The 20,673-nt window shown below is 34.5% G+C and overlaps 2 protein-coding genes across 3 annotated transcripts in view; one reads left to right on the forward strand and one right to left on the reverse strand.

Moving 5' to 3' along the window:
* The window catches only part of LOC125834553 (auxin response factor 8-like), a 771,942-nt gene that overhangs the window by 190,421 nt on the left and 560,848 nt on the right, over positions 1 to 20,673 (forward strand). The gene's annotated exons all lie outside the window — the stretch shown is intronic.
* On the reverse strand, positions 504 to 10,236 carry LOC125834569 (uncharacterized). The gene is made up of 16 exons (XM_049513709.1): positions 10,107 to 10,236; positions 9,945 to 10,030; positions 9,478 to 9,568; positions 9,259 to 9,385; positions 8,996 to 9,176; positions 8,675 to 8,819; positions 8,498 to 8,588; positions 7,792 to 7,850; positions 7,641 to 7,718; positions 5,791 to 5,874; positions 5,201 to 5,340; positions 4,643 to 4,771; positions 4,306 to 4,378; positions 1,084 to 1,169; positions 727 to 811; positions 504 to 622 (listed from the first exon to the last, which is right to left on the reverse strand). Exons 1-16 carry the CDS (start codon positions 10,194 to 10,196, stop codon positions 596 to 598), a joined length of 1,572 nt encoding a protein of 523 aa, XP_049369666.1. The 5' UTR covers positions 10,197 to 10,236; the 3' UTR covers positions 504 to 595.

A 20,673-nucleotide genomic window follows, 5' to 3' on the forward strand; every position in this document is an offset into this window, starting at 1 on the left:
AGGATAAGGTCTTCCATATAAGAAACAGAAGAATGAGTCGCAATATATATATATAATATATATATATATATTAGAGAATACAGTGTTTTCACTGTTTCTAATTCTTTCATTAAGTTGAGCTGTTCTCTCTAACATTTCCAAATGAATTGCTGGAGATTGACATTTCAAGGTTAGACAACGTAATTTTCTCTCTTTGCAAGAAAGACTATAACTTTGAGAGTGAAAATTAAGATAACTTTTCAAAAGGAGTTAAAACATCCTATAACCATCATGAAGAAATCCAGCAGATAAATAAGGCATTGCTGACTCCAATAGAGACGAATAATGACACATTTTAAGTTTCATGTCGTACACACTGGAAATAACCCATTATAATGACCATCAATGTGAAATAAGGCACTAGGCGACTCTTTTTTTTTTTTTTTTACAGAAAATGAATAGAGGACCGAGTAGCGCTTATAGCTTTAATTAAATTGATACGAGCTGCAGAGTACCATATATATATATATATAGAACATATGAATCCTTGATATGGACATTTCGACCTGTGTATTTCATATTGTACTCACAGTGTTACGATTCTCTCCTAATCCTTCTAATCTGCCTTTTCTCCATTATCATCCTGAGGCAGCAAACACAGCATAGTTGGTGAATCATGTGAGAGAGAGATGGGCTATATATCTAACTGTTACACCTCAGTAACAGCTTTAGGGAACACTAACATACCTCAATGTAGCTTCTGAAATCAGAAGAAGATTCGATGTGTCCTTCATTCTGATATGCCTGAGCACTATCTTCAATGTTGTCCAACCTGAAATGATTTTCAATCAGCGATTCAGTAACTTAATTATATATAGCCATTTTGGTTTCCTATCATAAACCATCCCATTATATATTCAAATAGATAGGTCACTTTTCAATTCATTCATGTTAATATGTAATGTGGATAACCCTTGTCAAGCTGGAAGAACAAAATTATTCAACTTAAAGATTGATAATCAGGTGTCAAAACACAGGATGTATTTAAACATCACAATCAGCAGAATTGAAAGAAAAAAAGATTGTTCAGGATAAAAGTACTACCTGTAGATGTAATTTACCATTATGCCTGCACTTTGAGTAAGGCCCTTTTGTGACCGATCAGCCATCCAGTTTAGCCTTCCGATCATCTAAATTGATATTTTAAGTTATAAACGGGGGGAATACTGACAATAAATGCAGAGGGGCTTGCTGTGCTTTTCTCATTCCATGCACAAACATGAAAAAGAAATGCTCACGTCTCATGGATTAATAGTAACACCCACTTTAAAAGACCAGGATGATTATCCAATAATAAATAGGAAAAGTAAAGTAGAAAATAATTTAAGCTAAAATCTGTACACAAGCTTCTACAGATGAACAAAATATCAAATCTTAATCTTAACAAAGCATTTGAACAGAAGAAAAGTCAGTTTGCACACATTTGGAGTACCTTATGTCCACCAGCTGATTCCTGATACTAACTTGCAAACACATTTGGTTATCAGCAATAGTTATGACGTTATACTACACAAAATTCCACATAAATGCATTTATAGTTCTAATAATTGAATAAACTGATGTGCTTCAGTTGTTTCTCTTCTCATAATTAGGTTTCAGTGTTTTAGGTCTTATGGTTTGGCTAAACATCTCAAGACTACTTGCAGCCAAATGTTGTTGCTTTCATCTATACAGCTTCAACTTGGTATAACAGACACTAAAAAGAGTGTCGGCATCAATGCAGTTCATTCAGCTTACCTCCGGAAGTCCCAAGCATACACATTCTTTTAAGGGAAAAAGGCTCAAATATGCAATCGAAGTTTGAGAAAAGGCTCATCTGTAAAAAGTTTGGCTCATCTATGCCATTTTCGTTTGAGAAAAGGCTCATCTATGCCATTATTTGTAAACTGAAATGGCATAGATGAGCCTTTCATCAAAGTTCGATGACATATTTAAGCCTTTTCCTTCTTAAAAATAATTTAATTACTGACGTGGCCGAATCATAATTGACCACGTGTAAAGAATGATTTTGCAAAATCGAAAATATTTTTTGTTTACAAATACTGGCATAGATGACCATTTTCTCAAACGGGAATGACATAGATGAACCAAACTTTTAATGGATGGAATAGATGAGCCTTTTCTCAAAATTAAATGGCATATTTGAGCTTTTTCCCTTCTTTTAAAATGGTCCGAGAACCAGTTTGGTTTCATGCCTGAACAAACAACTATTGAAGTCATTCATCTTGTGAGGAGACTGATGGAGAAATATAGGGAGGGGAAGAGGGATTTGCATATGGTGTTCATTGACCTTGAAAAGGCCTACACAAAGCCCCAAGAGAAGTCCTTTGGCAATGTTTGGAGTCTAAAGGTGTACTGGTGGCTTACATTAGGGCAATACAGAATATGTATGAGGGAGCCAAGACTCGGGTAAGAAAAGTGGGAGGAGACACAGAATACGGAACAGTTGAGATGGGGTTGCACCAGGGGTTTGCACTTAGTCCATCTCTATTTGCCTTGGTGATGGATGAATAGCCACAATACATTCAAGGTGAGGTGTCATGATATATGTTATTTGCAGACAATATTGTTTTTGATCGAAGAGACTCGTGGGGGAGTTAACAATAGGTAGGAGGTGTGGAGACACACTCTATAGTCTAAAAGGGTTCAGGTTGAGTATTACCAAGACAGAGTATTTGGAGTGTAATTCAATGACGTGACGCATGAGGCAGGCGTGGAAGTGAGACTTGATACACAAGTTGTCTCCAAGAGAGAGATTTCTGTTTTTTGTCTCTGATCCATGGAAATGAGGAGATCGACAATGTTGTCACATATCGTATTGGTGTGGCATGGATGAAGTGGAGGCTTGCATCTGGCGTTTTATGTGACAAGAATATACCACCAAAACTTAAAGGTAAGTTTTACCGAGTTGTGGCTAGACCGACTTTGTCCTATGGGGCGAAGTGCTGGCCAGTCAAGAACTCCCAGCAGGTCCAGAAGATGTAAGTGGCGGAAATGAGGATGTTGAGATGGATGTGTGGACATACTAGGAATGATACTATTAGAAATGTCAATATCTGAGACAAAGTAGAAATGACCACCATGGTGGACAAGATGAGGGAAGGGAGACTGAGATGGTTTGGGCATGTGAAGAGGCAATGTGCGGATGCCCCATTGAGGAGGTGTGAGATGTTGGTTATAGTGGGGTCACGAAGAGGTAGAGGTAGGCCCAAGAAGTATTGGGAGATGTGATTAGATAGGATATGGCACATCTCATCTTACCGAGGACATGACCTCAAGTAAGAAGGTATGGAGGTAGAGGATAAGGGTAGAAGGTAAGAAGGTAGTCAAGAATTGTCGTATTCCTAGCCTTTTCATGTATTTGGCTGGGTGGTACTATTGAGCACTGTGTCAGTCGTCATATTAGCCTATTCTATGTAGTCTTTGGCTTTTGGTACCTGATATCACTTGGTACTATTGTAGTTCTTACTTTTGATACCTCGCATCGTCGGTTGTTTATTTTGTTTCAATTATCACACTATTTTGTTGGTTCACCGTGTTAGTTGCTATGTTTACTACACTATTTTCTTTGGCTTTGTACTTGGATTTGTTGCACACGAGCTGAGGGTATTTCGGAAACAGCCTCTCTACCTCCACGAGGTAGTGGTAAGATCTCGTACACTCTACCCTCCTCCCCTGACCCCCTTGTGGAATTTCACTGGGTATGTTGTTGTTGTACTGTTTAGGTGAAAAGAGGTTCTTGGAAAGGCTAATGTCCAGGACATGCTTGAAATTCAGACATCATCTAGATATTAGTCTTCTATCCTAGTACATAATCTGAGAGATAGAGACCCTGATATCTATCTTCATCAAAATTATGTGAAGAAGTTATGGACCTTTCTCACTAGTAGTTTAGAGAGGAATAAGCAATCCATATGATTTATCCCTTGTACAGTTGTGAAAAATCTTCTCTTTTTTTTTTTATGACCGAGAAATCCATTTGAGGCCAACCCTTAGGACCAACCTCAACCTTCGAAACTTGGGATAACAGACCCGTCCCTCTATACTTCTCCACTTAAATACCAGAGGCTTAGTTCGCATGGCGCAGGGCTCGAACCTATGACCTAAGTCACAAGTCTCTCAACTTTTGTCAGAAGTCTTCTCTCTTGTTGGCTCTTAATTCTAAAAAGAGGGGATTTGTTTTTTTATGCAAGTACCTAAATTTTATTCACTGAAAATAAAACAAAGTAATAACTGAATCTGCATAATGTGGATAGGTCGACATACTGCTCCATTTTGTAAGTGGAAATTTGCAACCGAATCTAGAGCTTTTCCTCTCTTTTTTTCTTTCATAAGGTACCTGTTGCAAGCAAGCAAACAACAATATAGCAACTCAATGTATGACATTATCTCAAGAACTGCAAACTTTCACGTGATTGAAAAGCATGTCAACTTCAGTATCTAAACTGTACAGCCATAAATGCAATAACAGGCTTTTTATCATTGTGAAGCAGATAATCCTTGACATAAAAGAAACATCTTTTTGGAATGTCAAATTTTTACAATCACATTACACTTCTAGATAGAGGCTTTCTAATGCATCCAGTATTTAGCTTTAGCATACCTGGCACAAAGTCGCATCATAGGGGTTCTCAACGCAGATACCAGATTAGGTGAATTGGTCCATTCATGGTTTTTTGATGTCAATACGTTCCACATTACTTCAATACCACTGCTTCCCAAGTCAGAACCTCTGCAAAAGAAGAGATATAATTAGGACAAAGAAATTTGTTCCTTGGTAAGTTACAACAACAATCTCAGAGGAACTAAAATCACAAATGTGTTTAGCATTGAAAAGAGTTTGCTATATTTTTACAATGAAATCTCTACTAAATATGAAGTTGATTGTTTCATATTTGTTTTCTGTCTGAAGAAAAACATGCAATAGTAATGTGCTCCACTTAATTTTATGAAGGAATTATCCTAGAACAGACTTTGCATGGTTCAACCATTAACCATCCTTCACCATTCTGCAGGAAAAAGGATAGAACACATTCCAAAAATCCAAGCGAAAGTTTACTAAAGAGAAGAGTGATGAATCCCATGATATTGGTTCCAAAAATTAGAACAATATATCCTCTCTATATTCTCAAGCCAGAAAATGCCATAAATACACGCTTACCCTGATGCATCCATAAGTGCCTTTTCTTCATCCGGTCTAAGCAAAATTTCTTTGAAGGCAGAACCAGTCATCTCTGATGAAGCCAACTTTGATAACATCCATTGCCTATAACCAGGGATAGGACTAAGAGTAGCGAATACCTGCAGACCAGGTCTGTGTATTAATTTCACAGGAAACCTTACATGTGAGTAAACAAGTGGCGAGATCATGGTAGCATGTCATATTGTTCAAGAAAGAACTAAATGTTTAATTATGAAACCTGAAAACACCATAGAATTCATCCAGATCAATTTAACATCTAAAGTTGTATACTGAAGTGCTGTGGAAGTTGAGGGCTGGGTCTTGTTCAAGTAGGACAAGTTAAACACTGTCACAGAAAATTATTTATATTCACTAAATTAGTAATTCTGCTAAAATTGTATTCTCCTCATAGAGATTTGGAATTTGCATCTCAAGGAGAGAGAATTGGTACAAGTACTTTAAGAGTTCTACAAAAGCATTCACTTTTCAACATTTTAATTCCAAGTCACAGAGGAAGTTTACATATTAGCTGCTCAAAAAACTGCATTAGATGTAATGCCGTAACTTACACAGATATTGGGCATATCTTTTTTCACCACATCAACCACACGTTTGATGAGAAACTTCCCCAGGTTGATCCCTGATAAGCCAGGCTGCATGTTGAAAAGAATAACATACTCTCTTAGACAAAGGACATCATCAAAACAATAGAATATGAGGAAGAAGAAAATAGAAAAACCTGCAGGCCAATACTAAGAGCCTGTTTGGATTGGCTTATTTCCTGTGCTTTTAAGCCAAAATAACTTTTATACACTTTTGTAGTGTTCGGGTAAGATTAAAAAAAATGTTTTTAAGCACTTTCTTTTAAGCCAAAATAACAAAAATACGCCAAAAGTCTCAAGTTAGGATTCCTAACTTATGCTTATAAACCATAAGTTATAAGCCTAGCGGAGGATCTAGAGGGTAGCCAGGGGTTCAACCGAACCCCCTTGGCAAAAATTTACACGGTGTGTATAAGGTATTTTAATTATTTTTTATGTATATATATAGATTTTGAACCTTCTAAACATAATATTGGAGGATGGCTTAGAGGTTGAGGGGGTTCTAAGTTTATCTTGAGGTACCAAGATCAAATATCAAGCACTACATGTTTATTTTTGGAACCCCCTTAGTGAAAATTCTGGATCCGCTGCTGATAAGCCCATCCAAACAGGCTCTAAATCGATTCAACTCATTGTTACTTTCTCTCTGCAAACAAATAATGTATAATACTGAAACTACCAAACCTAGATTGAACTCAACGATTTCTTACTCAAGCAGTAAAAATGAAGAAAAGATGCTATCCTTAAGATTTCAGTCAGATGTCTGCAGAAATTGTATTTAACAGTAAAGTATAATTCTTATGGAGTACTTCCTTTTCCTACTCCAGTGAGCATTGTTGATTTGATCATGGTGCTTAAAGAAAAAGACAATGATCTTACTCAGACTAGAACTGAAGAACTATATATATTTCTTTTTTCGGATAAATAGGGAACTACAATACTATATCTTTCTAAAAGAAGGAAATAACTTTCCCCAGCCAAGGGGTGACAGGTGGAAAAGGTTGCATGTATCAATTCCTTGGAGGCCATAGCAAATTCGAGTTTTGCTTGTTAATAAAAAGCAAGTTGCATTAAGTTTCTGTCTTGCATCACTTAAATCTCAACATTCCCAGTTTGCATAAAGAGTTATCCAACTTTGGAAACAAGTTGTCTTCAGAAACAATGTGGGAGTTGGCTTCCGAAAACAACTGGATACCCAAAAATACTTCCAATGGTATCTTTGGGCTGAAAAAGGGCACTGCATCTGGAAAGTGACCAAAAGAGTTAACTTTACCTTAACCCTTGTTCTTTCTTTTTGTTCCACCCAGAATGTTTTTCCTTCAACAGAAAAGAATTAATAGTTCCACCAAATAAGTTTAATATTTGCTTTCATCCATATAGTAACAACGACAACAACACACCCAATGTAGTCCTACGAGTGGGGTCTAGGGAGGGTAGGATGTACATAGACCTTACCCCTACCTTTGTGAGGTTGAGAGGTTGTTTTTGATAGACCCTTGGCTCAAAATAAGTAAAATCAAAGCAGGATTGAAAGGAAAACAGCAACAGCAAAAAAGCAAGTTAAACAAAGTAAATGAAGCAAATAGTAGTAAAATTGAAGAATAAGATACTACACAGATACTAAATAGTAATACTAATCTCAGGGGAATTTTCCATCAATAACAAACACAAATCCAATTTTCCAAAACCAGATCCAACTATTCATTTTTATTTCTCCAAAAAGAAGAAAGAGAGCATATAAAACCCCAAGCCATTTTCTAATTCAAACGTTACCTTTAGAAATATAGAGCTCTTCAAACCTACGATGGTCAATGTACCTGAGTTGACGAAATAGAGTAAAAAATTGCACAAGAAGCCTCATGTTCAGAAATTGGTGGATTGTCCCATAGGACCTCCTGCAATGATTAGAGAGTCCTTAATGGAAGTGAGCAGTGACAAGGTTAAACTAGATAAAGTCAAGACTTTCACCTGTATGGTTGCTGCCACATCCTTCATAAGTGCAACTTCAATAAAAATAAGTGGTTCACCTGAACAAAAAACAACATTAGGCTTGATTTGTTCTATTAAGAAGAAAGTAACAAGATGCTTTATCAGCATGGATAGACAAGTATGACGATCTGATTTGAGCAATTCTTCTTTCATGCCAAACCTCAAGAATTGGTGAACCATATCTGAAGACAAAAAGTCCAGTATGTTTCTTGAACTAGGACAGCCATTCTCGCACTTCTGGATCTAATCATCAAAGCCTCCCTGATATGCTACTCTTACTTTTGATTTGATAAATATATCTTATATTGCATACATAAAATTTCTCGGCAGTTTTGAGTACTAACAACCACAAGTTGTTATAAAAGTTCAACAGACTGCCTTAAGGCCAACTCTCCCTATTTCTGATACTAACAAATCCACACTTCAGATTCCAGAAAAAGTGCACCTCCTATGCACTGCTTCAGAAAGTGATGCATAAATCTGCACCTGATAACTTTGACCAGCATGGCTAAACACAAGATCATATGCTGAATATCTCATAAGAAAGGATCCAAATCCATGATCTAGTAATCTCAGCATGTTCACTCACATAAAGCATCGTTTTCAATTATGAAACACATGGGCAACACAGGAAACAGAACTCTAAGTAGAGTTCAACTCCTTAACCAAGACAGGGCTTACTAACCAGGTATTGCTGGATGGAAGTACCCAAAGCAGCGGCGACCTATTCCTAGCCTTCTTTTCAGATCTATAAGATTGCTTATTGGATGCACAGCCTGTGTACAAGAAAAATATATACAAAAATGAAAAATATATTATGATTTAATACATGAACGCAAAGTAGGAGAAAAAAAAGAAGTACCTCATATGCAACAATTTTTTCCAACAAAGACGCAGGATCATCCCATGTAATGTTGTGAAGCTCCAAATTAGCAGGACTAAGCCATGTAATCAGTTTCTCCTTTAGGTGGGAATCCAATGCTCGCAGAGATGCTATATTTACGTCTCTGCAAATTCATTGAATAACCATCTATGAAGTTCCTGTTTCATAGGTATAAGTAAATATAGAAATTAAAAACACATTTCCAACGAATCAGGAGATTCCCCTTGATCTTATAATCAATACACAGTGTGTGCACAAATGAGAAAAAGACAGATCATTTCATTTGGGACATAACCTTACCCGAGAAGACAAAGAATATCAGCTCGAATATCAGACAGGAACTTCAATCCCCCAGGATGTGTATTGAGACGCTCAAAAAGAACTTCATACATAGGCTTGAGCGCCTGCCTCAAGTTCCGCTCAATCCTGTAGAAAGCTGATAATGATCCTTCTTCTTCATGACCACTATCTTCAGCCTTATCTGCCAAAGCTCTAAGCTTCTAAGCCCAACTAACAAAATAACATAACGAAGAATACACTCTCATAAGAATAAAAACACCCACCACTTGGTAGCTGAAGATCAAGATGCTGCTTCATTAACTCGCGAACTTGGGTCCGATTGAGATCATACTCTTTGGCAAGTGAAAGAAGCATCTTATAACGATTTTCTGGGGAAAGGAAAAAGTATCCCTGCAAAGTTAACGTTCAACTATTGCTAACTTGACAACAAACAGAGTATCAATAGTAACAACAGAATATTTCATGCCGTGGTGAAAGTTCACCTCTGAAAATTCATCCAGAGCAACATCCACAATTTCTGTCTTGTTTGTCGACATGGCTGAGTGCATTGACTCCCGTACTTGGCTAAACTCTCTGAAAATTGAACCATTATATTTAATTCCCAAAAGATGATTCTTTTTTTCTTTGTTATTTCTGTGAAAAAAAATAATCTCACAATTCTGATTTTGATGGGTTTAATTTACACCGACATTTGCACTATGAAGTCACACTTAAAACGAACTGTTGTTCCCGAAAAGAGAAGCTACGTAACCTCATACGAGTAAACTACACCGTCAAGGTGAAACAACCATCATCATATTGAAAATTGTTGATCCTAACATTAAGAAGCTATACTTGACCAGAAGACTTCAAATAAGAATGAAATGAAATTGTAGTCTGCTTATCAAACTACATATCATATAAAAGTGCAATAAAATTGTATTAAAACAGATGACTGTATTAAAAAAACCTTTCTGGAAGAAGTGAAGCATCCTGAGAAGAAACTTTATCACCTTCCAGTTGAGAGGTTTGCATTTGATTCAATTTGCTCTTGCTCTGCTTTCAATTCAATACAGACATTAATCAATCAAATTAGGCAAAAAGAAGGAAATAGGAATTGAGTAAAGCTTACAGAGGCAAAGGTAGGGGAAAGAGGTCGCATTTTGGTTCGCATAAGAATGGCGAGACCTTTCTTGTTCATCACTGCACTGGTAACATACATATACAAATCAAATTGTCTCTTCCATGATTTGGACTTAGCAGCTGCCATTAAACCGAAGAAATTCCCGGCAATACCAAAACGACGACGTCCCAAGTCATCATGGGTCGGAATTAGTACATCATTCGCAACAAATAGATAAAGCCCAAACAACGTTCAGGCCCAATCCAGCTTGTTTACAATATGAATGGAGGTATTAGATAGTCTTTAGATTATTTATTATTCGATTATTTATATCATAGTGATGAGATAAATAACTTGTTCCCAACCAAATGACTAATTTTTTTATTTTTTTATTTTTTTTTAAAAAAAAAGAACAAACGGAGGTAGTTGAAGAACGTTAATGTAAGTTTTAGATTGCCCAAAGTTGGGCGAACAATTATTTTTTAAGGACATTCCCTTTTGGTTCATTGAGTTGAAATTTATGCCCTTTAGGTGTCAAACTTCTCTATCTTATGTAAGTGTTGTTAATCAAGTCACAAATATTAGTTCATTAACAAAATTAGTAGACAACATGCTTATATGCGGTTGTACATGGTTCTAGACCTAAGAGATTTTCATAAATATATATATATATATATATGTCTTAGATAACTCTTTGTCAAGATTCTAATATACAAGTCCATCAAGATTCTAGTATACAAGTCTAATGGCTAAGTGATTTTCATAAACTTAGCAATTGTTTGAATTTCCCTTTATATATTTATTAATGTAGAAATGAATAGGAATACAAATCAATTTGGATATTAAAGTTACATTTTGTGTTTCTTTGAAGGTGATAAATGGGTGAATTAGATCAGATTGAAAATGAATTAGATTGTATTCCATTAATATATATATATATATATATATATATATATATATATATATATATATATATATAAATAGATTTGGTCAAATATGAATTAGGGGTGTGCATTCAGCTTTTCGGTTCGGTTTTGTACTATTTGGTTTGGACTTTTCAATTTTTGATTTTGAGAAGTGTAACTCAATCCAAATCAAAATAAATTTGGTTTGGTTTGATTTTTCTCTATTCGGTTATGTTAACAATTAATAACATAATCAAAGTTATATTTGCATTTTGAATATATATTTATTTTCATTCGTCTATTAAATAGTTAAATTAATCGGATAAAATATATCATTCCCAAATATTTTCTACTTAAAATTAATGAATATAATTAAGAGATAACATATTTTATTTGATTAACTTTACTACCTAGTAAAAAGTAAAAACACACAACTTTTTGAAATTTGAACCGATATAAAGGTAGTGTATGTTATGAAACAAGTTGCAGAAGCAAATTGCACATGAATACCAAAGAAGAGGTCTTGTCAACATAAATTGTTTAGTTTTATTTAGCTTAAGTATATTTTTATAATTTTATTCAAGCTATTCACTTAGTATAGTAAAAAAATGATTTGCATATAAAGTACATATTAAAGAATATATAAGTACTACAATTTGTCTTTCGAATAATTTATGATATTGGAGTACTATCTAGATTTCCGTTCATGCATGTTATTATAATGGCTTAATACATATGTGGCCTTTTGAATTTGTCCTTTTTTTTTTTTAATTTTGATACCTGAATTAAATCTTATTTCTATTGAAAACTTGAACTGGAGTCGAACTATGTCTATTGAACACATTCATATTACAATTAAATTTTTAAAAAAATAACATCTATAGATAATAAAATTGGGAGTACCATTGAAAATTAATGTGATTTTGATGGTGTATTCTTAGTGGGAAAAAGGCAACAAAAAAAACACACACACACTAAGAATTAAGAGAGAAAAGGAGCAACGCTAATGGAATAAAATCGTGAATAGACAGATAAAAGTGAAAAGATAAGGCCAAAAATAAAGAGAGGAGAACATGAACCATGAAAAGAAAATGAGGAAAGAGAAGAAATTTTAAAAAGGACCAGTTATTTTTAAGATTTTTTTTTTTCGAGAAAATAACATCAAAGTATATTGCTAAATATTGAAATAATAATTTAAAGTTGCAGAATCTTTTTTTTTTTTAAACAAAAATCCTCAACAGAAGTAAGTACAAGCAAGGGAGGCTAGGCCTTACCTTGTCAATCCTATGAGGTAACAAACCTCTACTAATTAACCAGCATGAAGAAAAAATAAGAGCTAGAGAGAACTAGATATTCCATGATCATCACAGAATTCGTAATACAATCTATCATGATATTACAAATGAGAATGCTTAAATAATGCACAAATATAAAATCCAAGAAGAAAGTTGAGTTATCAACCTCAAACTTACTTTTACAAATGTGTGAATTTAAAATGATAGATAGCCCATCTAAAGTGACCTGAAGTATTTTCCTCTTGTCTTCTTATTCAAATATGGCCAACAAAATTTATAACTTCATCATTGCTTTTTAAATGTATTGGATCTTGTTGAAGCTATTGACACTGTCATATGATTTTGCTTTGCCAGTCGCATCGGCAGGTGCCTTGGAACAAACTCTCCTGTCACTTTACCATCCCAACTGTGTTGTCTTCCATGTGTCTTCTTTTTGTTTTTGTTGCGTCCACTTCTTTGATGCCTAGGTGATATATCCCCATCTCTAGCCACTTTATCAAAGCATATGTCCAACATATCCTCATCTTTGTCCTCACCCTCGTCAAAAGAATCATCACCCAAATCACTAGCATAAGCATTAATTGGACTAAATCTTGATGCTAAGGCCTCGTGTTCATTCTTCTTTGCAATTGTACTTTTAGGTACAAATTCTAGAGCTTGTGGACTCAATTTTCTATAAAAGAGGAGGTGAAGCATTCCCTTCTTCATCAACCAAATCAGCGCACCTAGGAGTACTCATCTCCCCTTGTTGTTTTTCTTTCGAAATTAACAAATCATTTGTAAAATTAGCTTGAGAGAGTGGTGACATACCTTTCGCCAAAATTTTATCATTCCCTGTGGATGATAAGAGCTGTCCAAATTCACCTTGATGTTCATCAGGTGAATCCAAATTTTGGGAAGTGACCTCATGAGCTAAGATGCTCAATGTCACCATGGGTGGCTTGATCGCTGAATTGGTTTGAGTAACATGACAGCCTGACTTTCTTGAATAGCCTTAGCTACTGTAGGACTCATAACATTACCATATTTGTCGGTCTGCATGCTACATACTCCAATTGGTGTGCTAACTGATTGTATATTATTATCAGGATCGGCTCGAACCAAAGTTTTCTCCTTCGAGGGATTAAAATCAATTAACTCTAATTCCTTTTCCACCCCGAGTGCTTCAAACGGATTTGTACAAACAATGTCCTTTGATCCATTAGATTGCACTACTAGATTAGTAGTTACCTGTTGCTTATTTTCAAGACGTGGAGATTTACTTCGACTTGCCGAGGAACCAATACACATAGAAATTGATTTTTTTTGTGCCATTGTGTTCCAATTCCCAGTTGCATTCTCATCACAACTAGAAATTTCAATTTGCAAATCGGTAGCTTCCAAAGGTTTCAAATTACCACGCTCAGATTCTGCAATTTTTTCCTTTCCATCAATTGCCAAATTCTCAAGTGGCGCATCAGATTCTATCGCCTGTATAGCATCATAAAGTTCCCCAAGAGTGTGCTTATCACTTTGCCTCATACATGAATTTTCAGCAACAATTTCATTATCTTTTACCTCATTAATTTTTTGTGCAAATTGTGTATCCTTGGATTTGTTATTTTGTTGATTTGAATGCACAACGAGTTGCTCTTCAACTCCAACAGGATCAACTGAATTACAACTTTGCCGCGAAGACTCACCAGTTTGAGGAATTAAGGATAACATTTGATTCCCTGAAGAATAGTCGTCCAACATTGCTTTGCTTAGGCGCTGGCCAGAATTTTGGCACACCAAATTTTGATCTTGAACACCACTCTTTTCAGCCCCTACATCTAAATCTTTAACAGTTTCATCCGTTTCACCAATTTCCAGGCTATTTAAATCATTTTTTTTAGCATTGAGATGATCACGAAGATCTCCTTGAAATTTTTCTCCTTCAATATGATTTTCACTAACCATGGTATCAACTTGACCATCGGTGAGAGTTTGACAATCAGTTTCTCTATGCCCTTGATGCTTACATCTCTTACAATAATATGGTACATAATCATACCTGATTTTTTGCCATACGTTTGTAATTTCACTAGTGACTAAATCGTTGAATTGAACTCTAATTCTTTTTGGAAGAATCCTTAAAAGATTCACCTCGACTTTTACCCTTGCAGTACTAGGTCGTGTTTTATCATAGGTCGCTCTATCCACATCAAGAGGTTGTCCAATAGCCGAAACCATTGAAAACAGAGCATTACGATCAAAATATTGACAGGGTAAACTTAGGAAAGAAATCCATGCCATTGCAATGGAGGTTTCTTCCCTAGGACTAAAAGAGGAAGTCCACTTTTGGATGCTGAATGGTATAACAGTACCAGCGAACTTAATCGACCTACTAGTTTTTGAAAAGATTGCAATATAATCTTCCTTTAAAGTGAACCGCATGAGTACATGCCGACTTTCTAATAACCCAATGTTATATTCACCCTTAAATCCTAATTGTTGAGGCAATATTTTCCGTAAATCTTGAAGTTCAGGCCTTCCATGTGAGAATTTGGCAATGAGAGCGTATTTTAAATTCTCTTCCATGATAAACATTTCAATCTCTTTGGAGTCAAACACCACTGTGGGTTCTCCATGTAAAAGAATGACTGGTTTGAGAGATTTCTCACTAGATTGTTGGTTCCCGTTGATTGCCGAAGCATATGTACGACATGTATTAGGGTTGACGTTTGTCTCTCCCACAACCATTGGCTGGGGAGAGGGCAAAGCAGCCATGTCTGCTATTCACGCCATATATCGCTTGAAAGAAAGAGAGAGAAGAGAGTTTTTGGGTTTAGGGTTCCACGGCAAGAATTCTATATAGATTTAAGCAACTTCAGGCGCTCAAAGAAAGTGCAAGACACGTATTTGTGTCACATCAGTTTTTAGTGTTCAATAGATCCAATTGATTTTTAGTGTTCAATAGATCCAATTGATTTTAAGTGTTCAGTAGAAACAAAGCTTCATTCTGGTGTTATAATGAAAAAAATGGATAAGTTAAAGGAGCCATGTATGTACTAAACCTAATATAATTAATCTTTTGAATTTTTTTTACTATTTGTAGGGCATGCCAAGTTATCCTTCTTGCGAGATTATTTGATTGACAAATGGACAAATATGAGACCCACTTGCCCAGCTATCAAAGACACATTGTCTTTTTTCACTGACTCTTACTATCATACTTAATTCCCCTCCTTTATCGACTTCCTTATTTCATTCACCCGCCATTAATTTTCTTTGTTTTTACTCTTCTTCTAAAATATTTTATTTTTCCATTTTCTTGAATACTTTTCACAAAGATTTAAGGTGTGTTTAGTATTTGGTTAAGTAAAAATTCAAATATTTTCCAAATCAACTCATTTCCCTCAAATTTAAGAAAAATAATTTCTCTTCAAAAATTAAGGAAAACACTCCAAAACTCTCCTCCATCTTCATATTACAATTTTTTTATTGAAAAGATAAATTTAAAGTTTATTTTAAAAAAAATATTTTCAATTTTTTATTTTTTACTCCACCCCTACCCCTAACTCCCCAACCACCCCCCCCCCCAAAAAAAAATAAAAATAAATTATTGTTTGTTTTTTAAAAATATTTCAATTTCTTATTCCCCCCCCCCCCATCAGCTCCCTACCAGCCCCACTCCCACCCCCACCAAAAATAATAATTTAAGTTTGTTTTTAAAAAATATTTTCAACTTCAATTTTTATTTGTTTACCCCACCCTCACCCCTACCCCACTCCCCCCCAAAAAAAAATAATTTTGTTTTTAAAAAATATTTCCAATTTCAAATTTTCATTTTTCACCCTCCCCCCCCCCCCCCCCCCGCCAAATAAAAAAAAATTAAAGTTTGTTTTTAAAAATATTTTTCAATTTTATTTTTCACACCACCCCTCAACCCTCGACCCCCCTCCCCCAAAATTAAAAAAAAAAAATTTAAAGTTTGTCTTTAAAAAATATTTTTAACTTCAAATTTTGTATTTTCACCCCACCCCCCACCTCCTACCCTCCCCCCGGCCAGGCCCCCTATCAGACCCCCTCCCCCCAAAAAAAAAAAGTTTGTCTTTAAAAAATATTTTTAACTTCAAATTTTGTAACACCCTCCCCCCCCCCTCCCTCCAAAAAAAATAATAATTTAAGTTTGCTTTTAAAAAATATTTCCAATTTTCAATTTTTATTTTTTCACCCCACACCATGCCTACCCCCCCATCAGCCCCCTACCAGCCTCCTCAAAAAAAAGTTTAAGTTTGTTTTTAAAAAATATTTTCTACTCTCTAGTAAAAATAAAAGATATTTTCTCAAAAATATTTTTCATTCATAAATTAAACACTAAAAAATATTTTTTACTCACCAACCAAGCACGAGAAAATAAATCAAAAATCTACTTATTTTCCAGAAAAACTATTTTCTAGGAAAACATTTTCCTTCATACCAAACACACCCTTACCTTAAGCGTTTATCAATTATTTGTAATAGTAATCTAGCGTGCTATTCAAGAGTTGGTTATTAAACATCTCCAAATTATTATTGATATTATTCTTACTAGAAATTCATATCCAATAATGTCGGTGTCATGTTAAATTGAAAGTAAAAGGTGGTGCTTATATGATTTTCGTTATCAGATATTGTGATTGTTAAGTTAATTGTGGTATTCTTATAGTGGTACGAGGAGGTGCGGTGGTTCTTAGACAATTGAAGGCTACCCTAAAGTTTGTTGCATATTGTCATGTTAAGTTTTATCATATTTTGTGATTGTGATTGTAATTGACTAGAGGACTCGCGTGTTGATCGCGCTTCTTTGAATTTGAGGTGTGACATGTGTGTTTATTGTCAATTCTTAATTTGACATTCGCAAGCTGATTGTTGGATCAAACAATAAGATTAAAATTAAAATTTTCAAATTATGAAATTAAGACAATTCGTCTTGATAATATTACATTTCATGCCTTTGACAATTGAGCAGTCGTCCATGTTCATATTCCAAATAATGTAGCAATTAACTACTCAATCAATATTTATGCGAATAAAATGCTCCATCTTGTTATGGGGATATGTTATTTTATATGCAACAACTCTTATGTAGATAAGACTCACGAGTTATCATCAATTCTCTCTATTACAATTGACTTATTTTCACGAGCCGAATATTCCCATCTTAGTTCTTCTATTAGAAATGATTAAAATGGTCTTAATATGGAGAAAGTTTTCTAATACAGAGAAAGTTGCTCAGAAAAAATCGTGAAATATAATCGTTGATAAAATCTCAAAAGAGGTCCAAGTACCTGAAAAGAATGATAATAAAGAGATCTAAGTTATATCTCCTACGGAAAATATAAAACTGAAATGACTTATTTATCGACAATATATATACAGTTAAAATAATACCACGAGATGAGAATCTCAAATTAAAATTTGTTGTTGGATGTAAACATAAATGATTGGTCAAAAATGAAAAGATGCAATTCAAATTGAATTAGCTTCACTTTTAAAAATGTGATATTTTTGAACCTACAGTTCGATTACCTGAAAGTGTAAAATCAATGGGGTACAAATGAGTGTTAATACGAAAAACGAAATAAGTAAAATGAAGTGGTAAGATATAAAGTGTGACTTGTGACATAGATTTTTGTAAAGATTTTTTATTGATTATATGGAGACACATTTTCTTGTTGTGGATGCAATTACTTTCAGATATCTTATAAACCTACCGGTTTAACTTGATATGCATCTAAAGAATAATCACAATTTATTTACACGGCTCATTAAACAACGAGATTTGTATAAATTTTTTTGAAGGATTCAAAATATTTGAAGCAGTTATTGAAACTTGTTCAATGAAGTTTAAGAATCTCTATACGGATTAAAATAATCAGCTTTATTGCTTTAGCGAATATCTATTAAAAAAAATACAAGAATGATCCAATTTTCTCTTGTATCTTTATGGAAGGTTTGACTAAATTTTGTATAATAGTTGTACAGAGGCAAATTTAAAATTTATAAAACATAGGTGCATCACTAAAAAACACACACACACAAATATATATATATATATATATATATTATTAGGTGGGACTTGATCCTTGTCACTCTAGGTAAATAACTCAATATTCAACCAAGTGCACCATTTAGCCTTCTTGTAGCATTGATGCCAACATATAATATTTACTAAGTTTTTAAAATATATATAAATAAAATACCTAATTTTATAAAAAGACCACGGGTTCATGTACCCATAATTTGGCCTATGAATTTGCTGATGAGGTGGCATGTCATGTGATGTCCACCTCACCTAAGTGGCAAGCCATGTGGGATTTTAAATTGTTATGTGTAAATCTGTTAAAATAAGGGATATTTTTGTTAAATTTCATAACGAGCGGTGTATATTTATCCCTATAATATAACTAGGGACAAATTTAACTAATAAACAAAAGTAGAGAGATATTTTTAAGCACTTTTCCCTTTATTATTAGAAATAAATAACACTCAAAAATGATCTCTTGTTTACTTTAACACTTCCATAAAATTGTTACATTATCATTGACTAGACTTATTAATTCCCATTGACTAAACTCTTGCTAATCCTCAAGTCTCTTGGGTATGATGGACTAAACCAGTCTACTAATTGGACGATCACATACACTTACGTGTCTGTTGGAGTCACGAGACTAATCTGGGTATTACTATCAAATATTTAATCTCATCCAAATATATTTGCCAGCGAGATAATTATATTTTCAATATGGTTAGCATCTATTTTCGAGAGACGGTCAATTCCCTCTATTTTTGGTTCCATTCTTAAGTCCCTAAACTTATGGAGTGTTGTTTTTGTAATGAACTAATTCATTAACATATCAAGTCGTCAAAAACTTCATATAGTCTGATTTTTGGGGTCCAATTCCTACGGATCCATTCTACGGGCCGTATGAACTTTTACGGGTCGTAATTTAGACCCGTAAAATGGACTTTTGAGCCTGAAATTGTATAAAGTCTACAAATTGGATCTACGGTCCGTAGAAACTTCTACGGGTTGTAGATTGGACCCGTAGAATGAAGTTTTGAGCCGAAAAATTTAATATAAATTTCACGGATGGGATCTACAGTCCATATAACAAACCAAGAACCGTAGATGGACCCGTAGAAGGTTTTCATCAGTTTTTAAGAGGGGTATTTTAGTCTTTCCCACCCCTTCTAAGCCTAAATCACCTAATTTTTTACACCTAGTTAAGGGTTTAGAAAGTGTTAATCAGTTCTTTCACGTCCATTAACACTTCCAAGTCTTTAGAGCAAGGTTCCAAGAGGAAAAAGTTCGGGTTTCAAGCGTTCTTCGAGCTTCGTTGATTTCTCCAAGAACTTTGTTCTTCCAAGTATGTAAGACTATTCATAGTGTTGGACTAGTTCGTCCTCACGCCCTACATTTCAATTCATTCACTAAAAGTTTAATCTATGGTTATACCCTTAGTTTCGAGAATTCTTGATATAAGTTATATTATTGATCTTGAGTTCTAAATCCTTGATCATGAGTTGTTATATATGTTATTATACATCGAGATCTGAGTTGTTCATGTTTATATTCCACATGAACCATAATTTTTGAGTTGTAATTGAGAGTCTTTTGAACAAACATCTTTTGTCATAAATTGATTTTTGAGGAGTTAAAAGTGACTTCGAGAGTAAACTTTAAAGCATAATTTTTAAGTTAAAGTTAAGGGAACTATATGATTCCCAAATGTTTCATTTTTACATCAAGAAAGAGAGTATTATTTCGAGGAAAGTAAAAGAGTTTCAGAAAGATTGAGTACAGAGCAGTTGCCTCTTTAAGAGGATATTTTAAGCAATTACCTCAAATTGAGAAAGAGTATGCTTTATACATTTGAACATGAGTATATATTTATTGGGAGTAGTATTGAACACTCATATGGGGATGAGTTCAGACAACTCACATTCCTCATAAACCAAGTAGCCAACATGGGTAAAGGATCGTACTTTTTAGATGACTTCTTATTGCTTTCGCGTAGAGCTTTAGTGGATCCACTTAGTTAGGGTGTTCTAAACCCCGTCAAGGTATATGACAGTTCTGACAACGTAGGCGAGGCGTTGTATCATCACGTAGCTCATACTGATGGTTGTCGGTTAGAGAATCTCTCAAATAAGAGTTAAAGAGTAATTTAATGTATTTTTATATACATCCTTGAGTTGGCATCTTTTAATTTTGAAGCTTTAAATATTTCATATTTTAATATTATTTTGTATTGAGTTAAATTGAGTTGAGTATTCTTCCAGCCTTATCAGATCAGTTATTTATTCATTCAGCTTTATTGCATTCTCGTACATTCAATGTATTAATGTCATTCGACCTGCATCTTT

The sequence above is a fragment of the Solanum verrucosum genome, unplaced genomic scaffold, assembly GCF_900185275.1.
Source record: "Solanum verrucosum unplaced genomic scaffold, falcon-dt-bn FXZP01000287.1, whole genome shotgun sequence".
Taxonomy (NCBI): Eukaryota; Viridiplantae; Streptophyta; class Magnoliopsida; order Solanales; family Solanaceae; genus Solanum; species Solanum verrucosum.

Bases quoted from the DNA above. Each gene is read 5' to 3' on its own strand.
- LOC125834569 (XM_049513709.1), bottom strand. From the start codon at position 10,196: ATGTATGTTACCAGTGCAGTGATGAACAAGAAAGGTCTCGCCATTCTT. The intron at 8,589-8,674 runs GTACTTCTTTTT...TCTTGTACACAG, and splicing joins AAAAAATTGTTGCATATGAG to GCTGTGCATCCAATAAGCAA. The intron at 5,341-5,790 runs GTAAGTTACGGC...CCTGGTCTGCAG, and splicing joins AAGATATGCCCAATATCTGT to GTATTCGCTACTCTTAGTCC.